The sequence below is a fragment of the Thamnophis sirtalis genome, unplaced genomic scaffold (assembly GCF_051295495.1).
Source record: "Thamnophis sirtalis isolate CommonGarterSnake01/CBP01778 unplaced genomic scaffold, rThaSir2_p1.2 scaffold_4, whole genome shotgun sequence".
Classification (NCBI taxonomy): Eukaryota; Metazoa; Chordata; class Lepidosauria; order Squamata; family Natricidae; genus Thamnophis; species Thamnophis sirtalis.
In genome coordinates, this window is record NW_028261384.1 from 40,444,125 (window position 1) to 40,462,649 (window position 18,525).

The 18,525-nt window shown below is 35.2% G+C and overlaps 1 protein-coding gene across 1 annotated transcript; it reads left to right on the forward strand.

The window, feature by feature from the left end:
• Positions 1 to 2,471: 2,471 nt before the first annotated feature.
• On the forward strand, positions 2,472 to 18,263 carry NPY (neuropeptide Y). The gene is made up of 4 exons (XM_014054337.2): positions 2,472 to 2,604; positions 4,529 to 4,716; positions 14,967 to 15,047; positions 17,778 to 18,263. Exons 2-4 carry the CDS (start codon positions 4,529 to 4,531, stop codon positions 17,800 to 17,802), a joined length of 294 nt encoding a protein of 97 aa, XP_013909812.1. The 5' UTR covers positions 2,472 to 2,604; the 3' UTR covers positions 17,803 to 18,263.
• The last annotated feature ends 262 nt before the right edge of the window (positions 18,264 to 18,525 follow it).

The following is an 18,525-nucleotide window of genomic DNA, read 5'->3' on the forward strand; positions in this document are numbered from 1 at the left end:
TGGATCGGGAGAGAGGAGTGGTAGAGGGGGAGGGGAAGTAGGGTAAAGGGGGATGATGGAGGGAAGATAGAAAGTTGGAGGGGGTGGAAGAAAGAGGTGTACGGAGAGTGGAAGAGGTATATTGGGTTTCTATTTTGGGGGGGTACTGTTGACAAGAGGAATTGCTGCGATTATTGTTTAATGTTGTATGGCTCCAGCTATGCACAGTATATATGTGAGTGTATGAAAATGAAAAAATGGAAAATAAAAACCTTTTTCAACAACAGAAAAATATATATTCTATCCAATTAACATAGTCTTTACCTCTACCAAAAATATTCTGTAGATCAAATCAGTTGGCTCAAGCTATTATATTTTGGAAACTAGGTTGATATTTCAGTATTCAACTGCTTTGAAACTTATTGAATTTGGTACCCAACACATTTTGATATGAAAATACTGTCCTGATTTGTTTGGTACTTGATGTGCAAGCTACAGCGTGTCAGTTTTGGCTGCCTGGTGACTTGATACCATATTTTTTTAAGCTTATAAATATGTATAGGGCTTGGAACCTTGGCTTGGCAGCCTTGATTGACCTGAAAAGTTAAGAAGGGTCAGACTTGGGTGAGACAGAGGGATAAAGGCACCACTAGGAAATCCAGAAGTATAGAGTGGAAATTGAAATTTGGAAGAAGACAAGTAGCTCCTCATTTTCAAAATTGTGGCCAAGAAAAGGAGAGATTCAACCTAGAAATAAGGAGAAATTTTCTGACAATGAAAACACTTAACTAATGGAACAGCTTGCTTGTAGAGGCTTCATCACTGGAAGCTTTCAAGAATAAATTGGACAACAATCTGTCAGAAATGGTACAGGGTTTCCTGCTTGAGCAGGATTAGATGACCTACATGGTACCTTCCAACTCATTCTATTGTTTCCTATTTCCAACTGAAACAAAGGGTACATTCATGTTATCTCAAATTTTTGCAAGAAAACATAAACCATTCCTTTCACTTGCAAAGATGAGCAAATCTGCAATTCTCATTACATTACAGTTTTAGTAAATGTAAAAACTGCATGTTGTAAGCAGAGTTGCCTTGAGGTGAGATGTGGAGCAAATTTAATAAATACATAAATAAAAAACCTTCACCATCATTTAGTGTATATTATGTGTGAAATAGAAATGTCTTTATTGGTGTTCTCAGTAGATCATACACATCAATAAATCTAGAAAAAGTAGCATGTATGAATGTATGAAACAGTATACATTTAACTTTTTCCATAAACTTCTCATTATGTTTCTTCTTACTCTTTGGTCCATGAGTTAATCTTTATGTCAACAAAGTAGCAGGTGAATCAAGAGATATGATTGTGCAAATTGATGGAATTCTAAAGTCACTTGGCCTTACCTGATGGGACAACTGGCAACAACCAACAGGGTTTATTGTTTAGCTTTAGTTTGTCATGATTCCATTTCTAGATTTGAAATTTAGCACAATGTTCATGGGATGACTGTGTTCTCAATTTCAAGATCAATGTTGGCAGAAAAAAGAAGAGTGCAGGCCTCTAGAGATGCTACCTCCCAGGGACCAGACAGATGCAAATTCTTGGTGCACCCTTGAAGAAATTTTGCCTTTGAAGTCTATAGAGAGTCTCAGTCATCCAGGTCATGGTTGTCCCAAAGGTGCTTTTTTTCAAGAGGCAACTGGATTTTCTGGTTTTTCTTTGAAGACTTTTGCTTCTTTGATAAGAAGCAAAACATCTTTGAAGAAAAACCAGAAGATCCATCGACACTTGAAAAAAGCACCTTTGGGTTCCCCTTTGAAGTCTGCCGGTCCCTATTCCCGTCAAATGCCATCTCTCCTGAATGTTGGGGATGTATTCATGTGTCCCACTATACTGCACAATAAAACCCAGCCATCTCACCCAGAGCCTTTCAATAATGTTGGGTTCCCCAAAGAACAGTGGCTGAAATATAGTTCCACACATTTGGGAAACAGTCAAGGCAATGAAAGCAAGGAGGCTGATGGAAAGACGTGCTAAAGACCTATCCTGCCTCAAAAGTTTGGATTCAATAGCTAAATGTTATGGAGATTCTCAGTCATCCAGGTTGTCCCAAAATTGCTTTTTTTCTTGTTTTTCTTTAAAGACTTTTCGCTTCTCATCCAAGAAGCTTCAGCTCAACTATTGGATTCAGTAGTTCCCCAGAGAGACCAGTGGATCTGCCGAAGCCTTGAGAAAATGTATCGCTCGGCAGAAATTCGGAGAAAAATATTTTCCCCCGGTTTGTTCGTTTCACTTAAAATTGTCCGATAGCGGCAGGGAGGTGAAGAGCCTCTGACTCAACAGCTTTGCGCCCCCTCCCAAGACAGCGCCAAGAGCTGAAGCTGCCTCCAACGCCAAACGCGGGACAAACAGAGACTAAGGAAACCGCGGGCGAGGGGGGGGGGTTTGAAGTCACCCATGCGCGATCGCCCGAGGCCCCTCCTGCCTTCCGGAGGAGCCATAAAATACCCTCGCCGAGGCGCGCAGCCCCACATTGGGAAAGCTGAGCCATTGGCGAGGAAAAGCGCCCAATATCAATCCGGGAGAGGCAGAACAAGCGAGAGTCTCACACAACACAAAAGGTGAGCAGGCGCCTGTTCCGAATGGCATCGCTTTCTTTCCGTCCCTTTCTTCTCTTTTATAGATAGGCAAAGTCGCCTCTACTCGCGGAAAATTCGACCGGACTGAGTTTCCTCGATGTCTACTACCTTCCCTGTCCCTTCAGACCTCCTTTCCTTCGGCAACCAGTTCCTTCTGAGGAAAGCTGCTTTCCTTCTAGCGCCGTTTTCTTGCGCTTTAAAAGCTCGCCACTTTTCCCGCGCGATGCTGAAGCGGTCGAAGAGTATGGCTAAGTTCCTTTGGACTTTTATCCCTACCATTTAGGTTCCCAGGACCCGGGCGTATAAGAGAGACGTGCCGCCTGCTCCTAATGTACCTTTATTTCCTCTAGTCTGGAAGTTGGGTCATGGCAACTGGATTTCTTTTCTTGCGTTTGAAGCATTAGCATAAGCTTCTTCAGGTTGATTAGTTGGAGAAGCAGCGAAATCTTTCAAATCCAAAGAAAAGAAGTCCAATTGCTATGACTCAACTTCCAGATAACTCTCTCTGGATGAGTGAGAATCTTCATCGATTTATTTCCACTTCTTTCCGGAGAAATATTCCTCCCTCCTCTTTTTCTTTTCTTTTCTTTTCTTTTCTTTTCTTTTCTTTTCTTTTCTTTTCAGGCAACTGGAATTTCTTTGTTATCAGCAGTTTATGGGAAAAAGTTAAAATAATGTGAAAACAAGCCAACAAAACCCCAATAAAATAAACAAGACTTTCAAAAGAATATAACATCTGGATTATATAATAATTTTGGATTATATCGGTTTCTGTGTGGTTGGGAAAGGATTTGTTGGGCAGCTAGTGTAAATCCACATCTGTTTTTAATCAAAGAACCTCAATGTTAATTTTTCCATTTTCACAATGGAAGAAAAGGTGTGTGTGTGTTGTGTGTGGAGACTATCGTACATTCAGACACAAATTCTAGAGCTCAGTTTTAAGCATTCCTGAATTAGCAGTGATTGGAGATTTTCAATAATTTTCAATGCCTCATTGTTATGCAGCTAATGAGAACATTTGGCACCAAACCTGCAAATGTAGTAAGTTTTCAGATGAATTTTATAAACAACATATAAGAATTAGGTATTTTAAAAAATAAAACATACCCATGAGAAGATCTAGACAAACTCATACAATATATGCAATCCTGTGTCAATTGATGGAACTTAGCGGGGAAGGTGATTCCATGATGTTTTCTGTTTTTAATCCTATTGTTTCTTCTATCCTATTTTTCTTTTTAGGGCAAATCCATTAAGGAAGGAAAAGATGAAATAGCCGTACTTTGCCTTTTTGAATTATATAATAGGGTGTAGACACCCCAGTTTCCACAAGGAAAAAAGGTTTTGAAATTTTAAATAACAGCCACTACAAAAGGAAACAGGAAAGGAATTTGATATACAAGTGTCTTCCTGGATGTAATTCTTCAGAATGTAATTTCATTCAGAGGAATTATATTTTTCTTCTTCTTTTTACTTAAAAGAGTTCTATACTGCTCATGAACCAAAATAATCTCTTAGCAATTCGTAATGCATTAAAGCCAAACCACAAACAGGTTTCCCCTCAACATTAAATAATTACAGGGCTAGTAAGCAAGCTAATAAGGTTACAGAAGCATTTCTCCAAGCAACAGAGGAAAATTTCTATCCATCATCTTCTAGTTTTAGAAAGTAGCCTCTGGTCAGATAATTTTATTTCTTTATTTATGTACTTATGTAGACATATAAGCCAATCACAGATGACTCTAAATGGTGACTTAGTAGAGCTGAATGAGCTTCTTCTAAAAATCTTTGTGAAGGCAAAGGATAGGTAACCACACATTTTTCATTCCTGGGGGAGAAGGAAACAGAGAAATATTGAAATAATCCTTTGGTTTCCTCCCCCTTGCAATTTCCTGTTTTCCTACAGATGCAGGGGACCATGCGGTTGTGGCTTTCCATGATGACACTTGCCCTGTGTTTGCTGATCTGTCTGGGAACATTGGCAGAAGCATATCCCTCTAAACCAGACAGCCCTGGTGAGGATGCACCTGCAGAAGATATGGCCAGGTACTACTCAGCATTGAGGCATTACATTAACCTCATAACACGGCAAAGGTAGGTACCAGGGTAATATTCAGCGTAAAAGTGGGAGGGATATGATATGATTGTTTATTGTATTTTTTAAATCTTCCATTGTCTTCGTAAAAGTTTTTTTATCCTGATGTCCTCCATATAAGAAAAGGAAAGAACTTGACCATAGTGCCATTTAGATTTTAGCACATTTGTACCTCCTATTCAATTATGCAGAAAAAATGTAGAATTGTTCCAAATGCATGTTCCTCACATGAAACTAGACTAGCTGAGTTGTTGCTGGTGAAATTTCCTTCCTATGAAACTATTAAGCAGACTGTATTTCTCTGACACAATTGGCCAATAGTGGCAACTTCCCTCTTAACTTTGTCCTTTATTTTGAGGAATCTAGAGACTGTTGATCGCAACTGGTTGTATTCTTGAATTTTCCTTCCAGGTAAACTGTAATAAAAAGTAACAAAGTTCAATATTATTGCAAGGCAATCTTCCAAACCTATGGCATTGATTTTATTTCATTGGTTGAGTCATGTTAAGTGGGCCCCATTGTAGTCCATTGGTTTTTTTTTTAAAAAAAAATAGGCATGGAATTGTTTTTCTCTCCAATAGCAGTCAGACAGAGCTGTCGGTTTCACCATTCCTTCCCTCTACCATTCTTAATAACTGTGATTGTCCAATAATTTAAGATGGGCTGGCATATGGGATAAAGAAAATATCTTTGTATTTGAGCTGGATCTATGTATTTTCATTTACTTTTTTTGTAACAGTCTGCAGCCTGCCTGACTTACATTTGAATTATATTCTTCCAATGGGACTTTTTTTCAGATTAGGAAGTATGCATAGCCAGGTAGCTTCTGAATGTGGAAAGACATACTATACAACAATAAAAAGCATCACCTAAAAACCAGGCACCTTGCAATTATTAAAGACTTAAATTATACTTTAATAAGTATCAAAGCAACAAAGTATAAGGTAGTAAACAAAGAATCTTTCAAGAAAAAAGGAGTTATATGAACTCCTTTAAAACTCTATTATTATGTTTGTTAATCTATCTGATTTTGTTAATCTTGCTCAAATCATGAGAAATGGCTGTTTACTCTAAGCATGCACTATCAATAGGAAGAAAATCAATCTTATGTCATGATGAAGGCCAACCCATTTTATAGTTTATGCTTTTGCCAATTATAGTTCATTCCATCAACTTTCTAAACCATAAAAATTATGTAATAATTAATGTGTTATTTTTGATGGTGTTTGACTGTTGTCTTTGCTGCAACAGACTAACAAAGTGACCATACTTAAGAATGTAGAAAAGAAGACCATATTTTTAATTTACTCAGTGCTTGACCTCACTTTGCCATCATCAGCCCAATATGGAGCTGTCACCATAAATGCAGTTTGAACTTTTGAAGAAAGAGGTGAATGGCATTGGATCCTATCAATCCTAGGCAAACATTCTTAAGAGAAAAAGGCAAAGAGATCAAGAAGAATATTGTTCATATTGTGGAAGTAAATAATAAAATCTATGCCCTGCTTGATCTAAAATTTTCAGATACAAGCATGTTGTAGATGGGGAAATGTGACCCTTATACTGAGCATTGCATGGAGAGATTATTTTAATGAATGTAGCAGTACTGAGGTTCTTAAAGTGGGAAGACCTTTATTTCAACAAGGTTGATCACTAGCCTTCAGGAGACCTTATGAATGAAGGCGCAGGCAGCTCATGGACTGTATACACCCATCTCTGTTCTCTAAGTTGATCCTGCTCCCACACTTTTATCCGTGGATTTCTGCGTGCCATTTTTTCTTTTTAGGAAGCAAATATGAAGATAAAAATTAAACAAATAAAAATTGTTATCTAACCTCTCTACAACTTTGATATAATCAACAGACCCCCACCCAGTTTTTTTACTATGCGACATGACAAAAACTTCAAATAATTCTAACAGTTATGATCAAACCTGGCAGAAACAAATGGGAGCTTTGTCAGATCTTAGCTTTGTAAGAATCCTAAGGAATTTTATATGTGAATGATTGCTCTTAAGGCTTGCATTTCAAGACTAGACTGATTGTTTACAGAAAGTTTCATCACTCATTTTCGGGCATCCAGTCTTTACATAATTTTCAGGGAATGTTCCGGTAGACGTAATGTGTAAAATAGGCTTCCTAGGACATATATTCACACTTGTATCATTAATAGTGAATCTCTGTATGCCAAAATGTTATTTAACTATTTATATAAAACTACTAGCTTATCACAGAAATTAGTCAACTGAAAACATATTCCTATAAAATAATTTTAAATCTTTTTATAATAATTGACCTATGTCTGTGTTTGTGTATAAAAAGACTGTATATAAAATGGATCCAATAGGTCCTATAGGCTGAACAATTCAAACCGAATGCTATCTTTGTGTAAATAATCACTTAAGGGCCTTTTTATCTTTAAAGTGTCTGGATTTCCTATTGTACATTTTCCGGATAGTGTGGATTCTTAAGCTTCATTGCAAAAAGATAAAATACAGATAGTCCTTGACTCACAACCATTTGTTCAGTCACTGTTGAAGTTATAATGGCATCAAAAAGTGATTTACGATCATTTTTCATACTTACGACTTTGCAGAATTCCCAGGTGAGCATGTGATCAAAATTCAGCGTTTGGAAACTGGTGTTATTTATGATGGTTGCTGTACTTGGAGTCATGTGATCACCTTTTGCAACCTTCTGACAAGGAAAGTCAATGGGGAAGCCAGATTCACTTATCAACTATGTTACTAAATTAACAACTGCAATGATTCACATAGGAACTGTGGCAAGAAAATGAGCAAAATTAACTCAATAACTATCCTGCCTAGCAACAGGAATTCTTGGCTCAATTTTGATCATGTTGAGGATTACCTGTACAATGTCAAAAATCTGATGTTATTATATGAATTTTATATGCTATCTACACATAAAAATACACCTAAAATTCACTATAATTGAAATTGAAATACAATACTTTGTGATTGAGATTAATCAATTGGCTTATACACTATCCCTTTCAATTGATTGTTTAGGAGCAACTTCCTATTTTCTTCCTTATGATTCTGTTTTCTTAAAATAAACATGGATTGGACTGCCTGTCAAATAAAAGTTAGAATTCAGAGGACCCTACAAAGAAGGCCATACAGTACATGCTGCATGTATTTATTAGTGAATAAATGTCATTGTAAAGGATTTCATGATTAAGACATAACAAAAATAGACCCATTGAAATCAAAAAGATTTCTGGGCAGTTCAGTTTAGAGAGATTAGTCAAGATTTAAACTGTTGTATTTTTTTAAAATGGCTATTATATTTTCTATTATTTCCAAGTTTTAGTTAAAAAGTAGATTTGTATACTATAAAATAATTAGTTCAGATACAGATCGTTAGGGTACATGCATTTTGGAATTAACTTTTGAAGAAAAGTCTTAAGAAAATACTAGAGCTATGGATTATTTTAATATTTCAATGTTATAAATTGAACAATAGAAATGAAATTCAGAAGTAGAATCTCTTCCTTTTAATGTTTTAATACTATAATTCAACTGATTATAAGATATACCATTTACCTTCAAGAATTGATTATAACATGGTCCAGTTGGACTCAACCACTAATTGATTTACAGTTCAAAACTAATAAGATTTTATTAGATTTTTCACTTACTGTGGACTCTTAGAGCAGGAAGAATTGAATTAGAAGCTTGAAGGATAATATTATCCATTGAAGTTGTTTTTGCAAATAAATAAGTGATTGTCCGTGCAGTAAAATAGCTAAAAGATTTCAGAAATTGAATAGAAATATTTTTCTTTCAGCATTTTGGTCTATTTTTTATTAAAAGTTTTCTTAAGAGGAAGTAAAAACAATACCAACCAATATAAAGTGAGAAAAATAAATTGGACAGAAAGCTAAAAGTACAAGAAAAGGAAAAGATTAATAGAAAAAGAAGAAAAGATACAAAGAAATACTTCTAATCTTTAGAGCAGCTGTATGTACAATTATAAGTTTATTCCTTACCCTATAGTTAGAACATAGCTCTCTTATTTTTGTTATTTTGTCTAATTATTAAAATTGTAAACCATGTTCTTTCTTTTTGGGGTTCACAAAGTATAAGGGGTTTCAAGTCAGGAATAAATGTAGATATTGTCTTTTCTCAGATCAAAGAAGTCAATTTAGCCATCTCAGGAAGTTCTGTCATCTTCACCAGCTATTCAGCCATTATGCTAATGCTGAATCTTTTCATCTTTGTCTATACAATAATTTTGCTGCAGTGCAGAAACAAAGTTCCATTACATTTTTCCAAAGCATTTAATTGTCCAGAATTGCCAACAAGGCTATTCTGTAACCATGCATGTAACAGCAAACAATTCCCATAAAGTGTTGTCATTTTCCAATCAGCAGTTATTGCTCTCTGTAGCCTTGCTCTGGTTCTTGCATTATGTTGTTTACATGAACATAAAACAAATCAGAATTGTTTCTTAGATAGGGCAGTTCCACATAAATTCAGAATAAGAAATCGATTGGGATGCTTTAAAGTGTTAAATTATATATGTAAGCAGATCCCGTTTGTCACTATGATGGCCTTCACTGGTGCTAAACCTTATTAATTTAATAAGCCACTCTACCAGATTTACAAAACTACAATACAAAGCAATATACCATATAATGATTTGCTTCAAATATGTAATTTCTGTCTGGCTACACTTAAAATTATATCTAGAACAAAGATTGAAATAAAATTCTTAATTGTGGGTTTTTGGTGCCCCTACTGCTTCTTACAATGAAGCTTATCAATGTATGTTGCAATCAGTGTTTTTGTTTTTCATGTGGCTTGTCACACAATTTGATCCAATTTGGGCTGATAGAGAGTGACGGATTCAAGATCATGCAGCCGGTTTTAAATGAAATTATACTTCAGGTTTACTTCTGTTGTTGCTTGGTCAATGACAACAGAGGTAGAGGAGATCAGAAGTAGGATGCCACGAAGTAGTCTTTGAATAACTGATCATGGACCAGTGTCTGCCTTGTTCTATTCTTGGAAGGACTGAGAGTTTTCAGATATGAACAGGCGTATCAGATAAAGAGTAATATTGTGTCATGGTTCTTCCAAAAGTGGCTGGAAAGCTGTAAGTAAACATTTGTCATGTATCCATTTTAAAAAAGTATAAAGCCCAACTGTTGAAATTACCGTATTTTTCAGAGTGTAAGATACACCTTTTTTCCTCAAAAAAGAGGCTGAAAATCTGGGTGCGTTTTATACATCAGCATTTTTTGCCTCACCAAAATGGGCGTGCATAGCCTTATGAAGGCTTTCAGAGAGTTCCTGGGGGCCGGGGAGGGCAGAAATGAGAAAAAATGGACCATTTTTCGCCCCCCAGCCCCAACAGCACTCTATAAGCCTCCATAAAGCTATGCATGAAATTTTTTAACAAAAAACTTTTTGCTCTCTTTCCCCCCCTCCCCCAGGAGCATTTAGCCCCACCCCCCAGGCTATTGATGCCTTTTATTTGAAAAAAAAACAGGCCCATTTTTGCGAAAAATGGGCCATTTTGGGGAGATTTGCACAGTGCAAAAACCTTTCTCCCCCCTTTAGGAAAGCTCTTTAACTGATGAGAATTGAGGAGAATTGATCAAGTGCTGTGCCAGCAGAAACAAAGTCTTAAGGTTTGTCAGCGATTTCCTTCTCCAGCACATGGATAAATACACCTGGAAACATCTACCTATCTACCTACTCTCTCTCTTCCTACCTACTGTATTTCTCTTTCTCTATCCCTCTACCTACCTACCTACCTACTCTCTCTCCCTACCTATGTACTGTATTTCACACTCTCTCTTTCTATTTCTCTATCCCTCTATCTACCTACCTACCTATCTACTTACCTACCTACACACATTCTCTCTCCCTACCTACCTACTGTATTTCTCTATCTCTTTCTATTTCTCTCTCTGTATATCCCTTTATCTACCTTCCTACTTACCAACCTACTCTTCCTACATACCAATCTACTGTATTTCTCTTTCTTTCTCTTCCTCTCTATCCCTCTATCTACCTACCTACTTTTTTTTTTAATTGCCTTTTCAAAACCTTGGTGCGTCTTATACTCCGGTACGTCTTATACTCTGAAAAATGCGGTATTTTTTGTTTATCAGAGTTATACAGATCTGTACATAGAGATTTTTGTAAAACAGAAAATAATCAGAGTATATCAGAGAATAAAGCAAAAATGTTATCATTCTAGCTGCAGAAGTTAGACATAAAGTCAAGCAAAGCCAAACTGAGTAGAAGTATCTAATGGCACACGCAATGAATCCTCAAATGAAAGTTCTAGCAAAGTGTATGATATTCCTGTACCGGAATCTTCTACAGAATGACTAAATTTGGTATACTCCAGTTCTCATACAAAGCAATAGCAGCCTTGAAAAAAGTTTATAGGGTAGGAACTTTTTATTAGGCTACATGAAATTAAATTATTGCAGACCTTAAGAATGCTTCAGTTAAGTCAGTTAAGAAAAATAAGAATTACTGAAAAATCATTGAGTTACACTGAACACACTATAAAAGAATCCTTGAAATTGGACTAATTTGTATTCAGTAGTATGAAATATTTTGTTCAGGTTTCAGGTTGGAAAAAATAAATTCCGTAAAAACATGCAACATGCATTCCAACCACTATTGGTATGAAGAACACATGTTTACGGGAAAGCATCCTGCGATTTCCATGTGTCACTAAAACATAGACATTCTTGAAGGTTTATTTCAGGGTTAGATTTTTTTAAAAAAAGTTGATTATAGCCAATGTAAACTTTGTGGTTCCACCAGAGAGAATTAGAAACTGATTTAAGATTTACATATAGAAATGCTCCAAGAAAAGAAGGAATGCATAATTTCTCAAATAAACAAAGAATAATATAGAGAAAAATAGGTATAAAAATCTGAAATAAAAATTGTTATGCAAATTTTTAATCAGTCTGTCTCCTTGCTAATTGCTTTTGTGGAACAGGAGATGGGGGAGAATTTCTGCTAAGTTTCAAACAGTCTATTCTTTCTTTCTCTTTTGAAAAAAAAATCAAAAAATGCCATTATTTGCTGATTTGAGATTGGCAGATTCTCATGTGGGAAAGAATTTTTGGCGGAAGGATTCATCCCCAGGATTGTTTGACCCTCTGACACACTCTTATGCATTTGTAGGATTCAGAGCATTCTTCCTGATCTGTGTGTAACTGATCATGTTTGGAAAGTAATGTAGCATAATATTAATAAGAAACATCTGGCAAATCATGTCAGGCCAGAGTCTGTATTCTATCACCCTTACCACAGATATTAGCAAGGATTTCGACAGATGAGTTTAAAAGCCAACTTTGTGATTAATCAATGAGAAATGAAATTACTGTTATGTTCCATATCTTCTTGCGATTAGCTCTTCCATTCTTTCCAGAAAAAAAGATGACTTTTCATATTGTTTTCCTAAAGACACAATGTTGAAAAACACATTTATAGTGGATTAAATATTGGCAATTCAATGTAGCTGTTTTTTATGCCCATAGCTCTAAAGCTTCCAAAAACCAGCTTTGACAGATAAGACACTGGGCTCTTAAGACAAATAGGAGACTTTTGAGAGGGAAAAATTCAGAACTAATTTTTAGTAAGCAGCAGCTACAAAGCTTATCAGCATTCAGCATTAACTTACCTATACCAAACCTCTCCCCTTGCATTTGCTAACTGAACAGAATGAGCTTCACATATTTTGAGGCTATTCCATCTAATTCTCAACCTGGCATTTCTAAATGATCCAGATTGACATGGAACAGTGGAAATAAAATATCTACCACAAAACGTACCACATTAGGCAAAGCTAGTCTAATTTGTAAATTAAGTATTAAGAACATTTTTATCATATGGGATAGAGATGTTTTAGTGCATCAGCTCCTATCAACCACAATCTATATTTACAAAAATATTGACATGATTTCTTGATAATATACAGTACTGAACATACAAATGAGCATTTCTAAATTTTGAGTGAGTAAATTATCCTCATGCATCGTGAGTTTATCTTCTCAGAAGTCTTTAAACCATCAAATCATCATGCTGTAGTTGTAATCATTGCCTAAATATATCTCTATTAAAGTCCATCAATATAGTTAAAAAATATGTTACCATGTTCTAGTTTTTCTCTTCCAAATATAAACAATAGATTTAACTCTTGAAGGATATCTAATAAAAGTGGCACTCTTAAAGAATCTATTTTTATTTTACTTTCTTTCTTTGGGTGAACAAGAAATATTGTCTTAAAACTGATAGTAGAACAACTTAAATAAAAAGATTTGAGCTCAGTTTCAAGCATGTGAGAATGCCAATTGTGCTCAAACTATTTAATTATAGAAAATAAATCTTCTTTTTAAACACATCAGCCAATAATCTTATTAACTGATTCCAATAAATACTTTGTTATCGTTACATTTCTGTAAAACAAATAAGAATCCCTGTATTTTATTATTAGAAAAAACATTTACTTGCTCTGCTGCTTAAGGTAGGTACACTGGTCCATATTTTGAGAAAGACATGAAGAAACAAGCCACAAACTATTCTAGATAAATATTTGAATCAACTGTATAATTAAATAAAATACCATGTTTGCAATTTAATAATGCAGCTGGCTCCCTTCACATTCTACATGAAAGACACATATTTGTCTTTTGATGATTTAGAGAAACACTGAAAAATATCTCTTGATTATACAAGTATGCATAGAATTGCAACAAAAACAGTATTTCTAAATCTAGATCGGCTGATATTTTGTAAGCTTTACTAGTACTTTCTTCTGCAGCAACTAAATAGTTTTTATTGCACTTTTTCTTTTTCTGTCTCCTGATTTATAAAACTTCTTTTTAAAAGTATCTCTTTAAATTTTAATTCACTGTCAGTAAAATGAAGTTCTGCAAGTTGCTTGGTCAAATGGTATGCTGCCACTGCAGGGATGAATAGTGGCAGAAGTATGTTATCTTTTTTTGTTAAGGTAGCACAATTATTCTTTAGAAAGATTAGCTATGGACATAATGATGACCGTTCTGTATCATCAGGCTTTTAATGAGTATTTAGTGTTTAATATTATCATGCTTAAATTTATATTTTCCTAATTAACTTTTACTATATTATATTCAGTGGTGGGTTTCAATCTCTTCTGCAGGTGTGCCCTGCTTTGTGGGAGTGGCTTGCTGGCCATGTGACCGGGTGGGAGTGCTTGTCAGCCATGTGACTGGGTAGGCATGGCCAACTTGTAAAATGTGGTGAAACTCACTTAACAACACTCTTGCTTAGCAATCAAAATGTTGGTTCAGAAACTCTGGCATTTGAAGCACACAAGTCTTAAAGCTGTCAAGTAACAAGACCCTTTACAAAAAAAAAACCCCAGGGTGTTCAAACTTGACAGATTTAAAACTTGTGGACTTCAGCTCCCAGAATTCCTCCTCCAGTCATGTTGGCTCAGGAACTCTGGCATTGAAATGTGCAAGTCTTAAAGCTGTCAAGTTACAAGACCCCTGCACCCCTAATTCTTTTGGGGAAAAAACTCCAGGGTGTTCAAACTTGACAGATTTAAGGCTTGTGGACTTCAACTCTCAGAATTCCTCCTCTTGCTCTTCATCTTGATGATGTGTGGATGGACAGGGAGAGGGAGCTGGAAACAGTTCTAAATGGCATTGTAGATTTGAGGAACTTCTTCTATAGAAGAGGTTAGAACTGGTAGGAACCCACCCTTGATTGTATTGTATATTTTGTATAATTATTCTGTGCCATACCGGCTGAAGTTTAAGAAGTTGTATTCCAGCATATCAGAAGATGCAACATTGGGGACAATTACTGAGTTTTGACCAGCTGTGTCTCTCCAAGAAGTTTTTTGAGTCCAGTATTCTTGGATTTTTTATTTGCAGATGGCAGGACTGAACACAGATCCTTTGTTGAGAAATCCTATGTATAATATCAATCAACTGTTGAATATTTGTGGGTTACATATGGGGGAGATACAATGTTTCAATTGTTTTAATTTTCATTCAGTAGTTAAGCTGAATTATTTCCCATTGTTATTAATACTATATTTTCTTCAATTGATCTGTAAAACACTATATATTATTACGGTTGGAATAATAAATATGCAATGGAATGTTGGATGACAATTGTGCATGTTCATACTTGTTTAGTGCTTCATTTTTTTAAAAAAATCTAATAAATTTAATTTTTAAACTCATTTAACAGATATGGGAAACGATCCAGCCCAGAGACACTGATCTCCGATCTTTTGTTGCGAGAAAGTGCAGAAAACATTCCAAGATCTAGGTAATAGAAAAGTAGCTTTCTGTAGTTGTTCTTGTAAGTTGCTTATAACTTAATTTGCACTGTAGAGTATAATATATTTAATTTAAAGCCCAAGTTTTACATGGACAAATCTGGGATTTTACCAGTGTGGAATGTTGATGAGTTTTTGTCACTGAAGGGTGACAAATCTTACTAAGTGTCTGGAAAAAAAAAGAAAGGGAAAAAAAGAAACTCCTGTCTCACTCAATTATGATTCCAAGTATGAATGTTATATTGGTTTATGAACAGATTGTGTCTTACATGAATAATAGGTCTCTCATTTATTGCCACTTTCTCCTCACATCTTAGTTGCATGAAAAAAACCTCTCTGATCCTAATTTTAGCTGAATAACTCACTGTAATATATAATAATGACTAACTATAATATAATGCTTTTATATGATAAAGTAAGTCTCCATCAAAGTTAAGGAATGCTCAGCCATTTTTATTATAAAAACAGACAGATAAACATTTATTTAACAATTCAGCTACAACATTAAAATAGATTATCTGGATGACATCAGTTAAAAACTTCTTTTTAATGTTTCCTTTCTTCAGTTCTCACATCTTTCTCTGCATGTTTTAATGGATTGTTTATTTTTTTCTTATTTAGCTTTAGTATAGATAATGGGTTTATATGCCGCCCAATCCCGGGGAAAACTCAGGGCGGCTTACAATTATGAATAAAATAAAATAACATACAGGGGGAGAACATAAAACAATACAAACAGTTTAAAAACACAACATACATCCGATTTAATAGGGGGTTGACCTGATTTGAGTCAGCAACCCCAGGCCTGCCGGAATAGCCAGGTTTTGGTGGCTTTTGGAAGGCCGCAAGGGTGGGGAGGGTCCAGATCTCTGTTGGTAACTCTTTCCACAGAGCCGGAGCAGATGGATATTCTTGGGATGACAACAAGAGACAAATTACAATGCATATGTTATTATACAGTGAGATGAACTACATGACTTTAGATGTGATCTTATAATTACACCATTTGTGCGGTGACATCATAATACATATGTTGTCTTGTCAATGTTATGGTGGCTTGCTATGAATACAATTGTTTATGCAGCGGTGGCTCAGTGGCTAAGATGCTGAGCTCATAAGTCAGAAAGGTTGGCAATTCGAATGTGGTTCGAATCCCTAGTGCCATGTAACGGATTGAGCTCCCATTACTTGCCCCAGCTTCTGCCAACCTAGCAGTTTGAAAGCATGTAAAAATGCAAGTAGAAAAATAAGAACCATCTTTGGTGGGAAGGTAGCAGCGTTCCGTGCATCTTCGGTGTTTAGTCATGTTCGCCATATGACCATGGAGACGTGTTTGGACAGTGCTGGCTCTTCGGCTTTGAAATGGAGATGAGCACTGCCCCCTAGAGTCAGGAATAACTAGCACATATTGCGAAGGGAACCTTTACATTACCTTTACCTAAGGGGGAAAAAACAGAAGAAAGCCTAGATTATTCTCAGTCACAGTCACAAAGTTTCCCCATTGCTATTGGAGAAACCTTATTTAGTTGAATAGAGCAATTACCTATCTTTGGATTTTCAACATCAGCACAAAGAAGTAAGAGCTGGATTATGTGTTATACACTTCCTATGTTTATAAAGTGAAATAATAGGAGTATCTTCATTCAGCAGACCTTTCAATTGCACTATCTCTTCTTTTGTATATTGTTGGGCTCCTTGATGTGGCCTCATTGGTTTGAAATAAAAGCTGATAACACGCATATATAAAAACTGCTGAATGCTTTGCCTTGTTCTTTTCCCAACTGAGTGTCCTCCATAAAATTTGCAAATATTGAGGATATTTAATTATTCTGGCTCAGAATTCTGGTAACTTGAGTTCTAGTGTTCTTGGAAGGCCAAAAAGTGTCGACTCTTGTGGTGCAATAGAATCCAAAAATTTAGCACCTATCTCAGAAAAGATGTTCAAACTGTCACATAATTTCTTTGTACACATTGTACAATCTATCATGATGTGGACATAATTTATAGGCTGTTAGACAGTTGCCTTCTTTCATATGATGAATCATGTTACATCAGGAATAAGGAATCCATGTTCTTCCCCATTTCCCTGGTTATTAGCGATGCTGGCTGAAGCTGATGAAACTGTAATCCAGCAACATTTATCAGTCAAAAATGTTTCCATTTTTAATTTATTCACTGAGACTAAACATAAAGTAACTAAATATAAAGTGACTTAGGTTTTCCTGAATTTATTGATACTTATTCCAGAATAAGGAGCAGTAGAAAAGTATAAAATAATATGTCGGAAATAATTTGATAGTTTTTACATAACCATTATGTAAATTATGTATATCTAAATAATACATTTTAAGTATAAACATGTTTCATTACATTGTTATAATAATGATCCTGCATGTAAAGAAGAAAGACAGATAAGTTCGATTAATTAATACATGGCCAACAATTCAATTGCTAAGTTTAAACTTGGCTATCTTCTTTAGTGACATAGTGAAATTTTAAAAAATCAGAATTTGCTGCATTTTAGAAGAAAAATATTATTTTTCCCTTGCTTCATATGTAAATTTTAATTCAAATCATTGTGCAATTTTTTTTGTAAATTCAATTATATTATAATCACTCCTTGCCTATGCCTCTTTCAAAGATCCAAGACTATGTAATGCTTTTCAATGTTCTTGCAGAGACATCTTAATCTTTCCCCCTTTTTTCATAATGTGTTGTAGGTATGAAGATCCTGCAATGTGGTGATGGGTGTCACACCTCACCTTCATAGTTCTTTCCCGGTTTCCACTCCATGTGCCACTGGTAAAAGATCAGTTGGAAGTCCACCCACCAGTGCATGCAGTCATTGTCCTGAATTCTGTAGGTTTTTTCTCCCTTCATTATCCTTGTACGTATGTTTATTTAAATAAATTACTTGTGCACTATACATGGGAAGATTTTAATGCAGGAGAGTCACCCTAATGAGGAGTGATTTTTCAAGCTATTAAAATTTAATTTACAACATTATTGTCTAAAATAGCATGTATAATAATTGTAGTACCCAACCTAATAATTGTATAAAAAGTAGCATTCATTTTACATATTTTGTCCAGGGGCTCACTTTTAAGAATTGATTTCTACAACATTATTTATTTCATAACTATTGTTGCCTATGACACAACTGAAAAAATAAAATAAAATTATGTGGAAAGTGCATATTTCTCTAATCTGTGTACAGAATATTTATTGTCTTGACAAGTCTATTTATTGTATCATTTTTATGAGAAGGAAAGAATCTACTAATATTCCAGTGGAATATTCCAAGTAATTGAAAAATGCATATTAATATCCTTGCCATTCCATGTATTTGAAGATTATCTACAGGGAGGAGGAGTGGAAAAAATAAGAAAACAGACATACTATTTAAAGAAAACAGAAACAATTAATTTACAAAGATTATACATTACTGCAGAAACTTTGATTACTAAG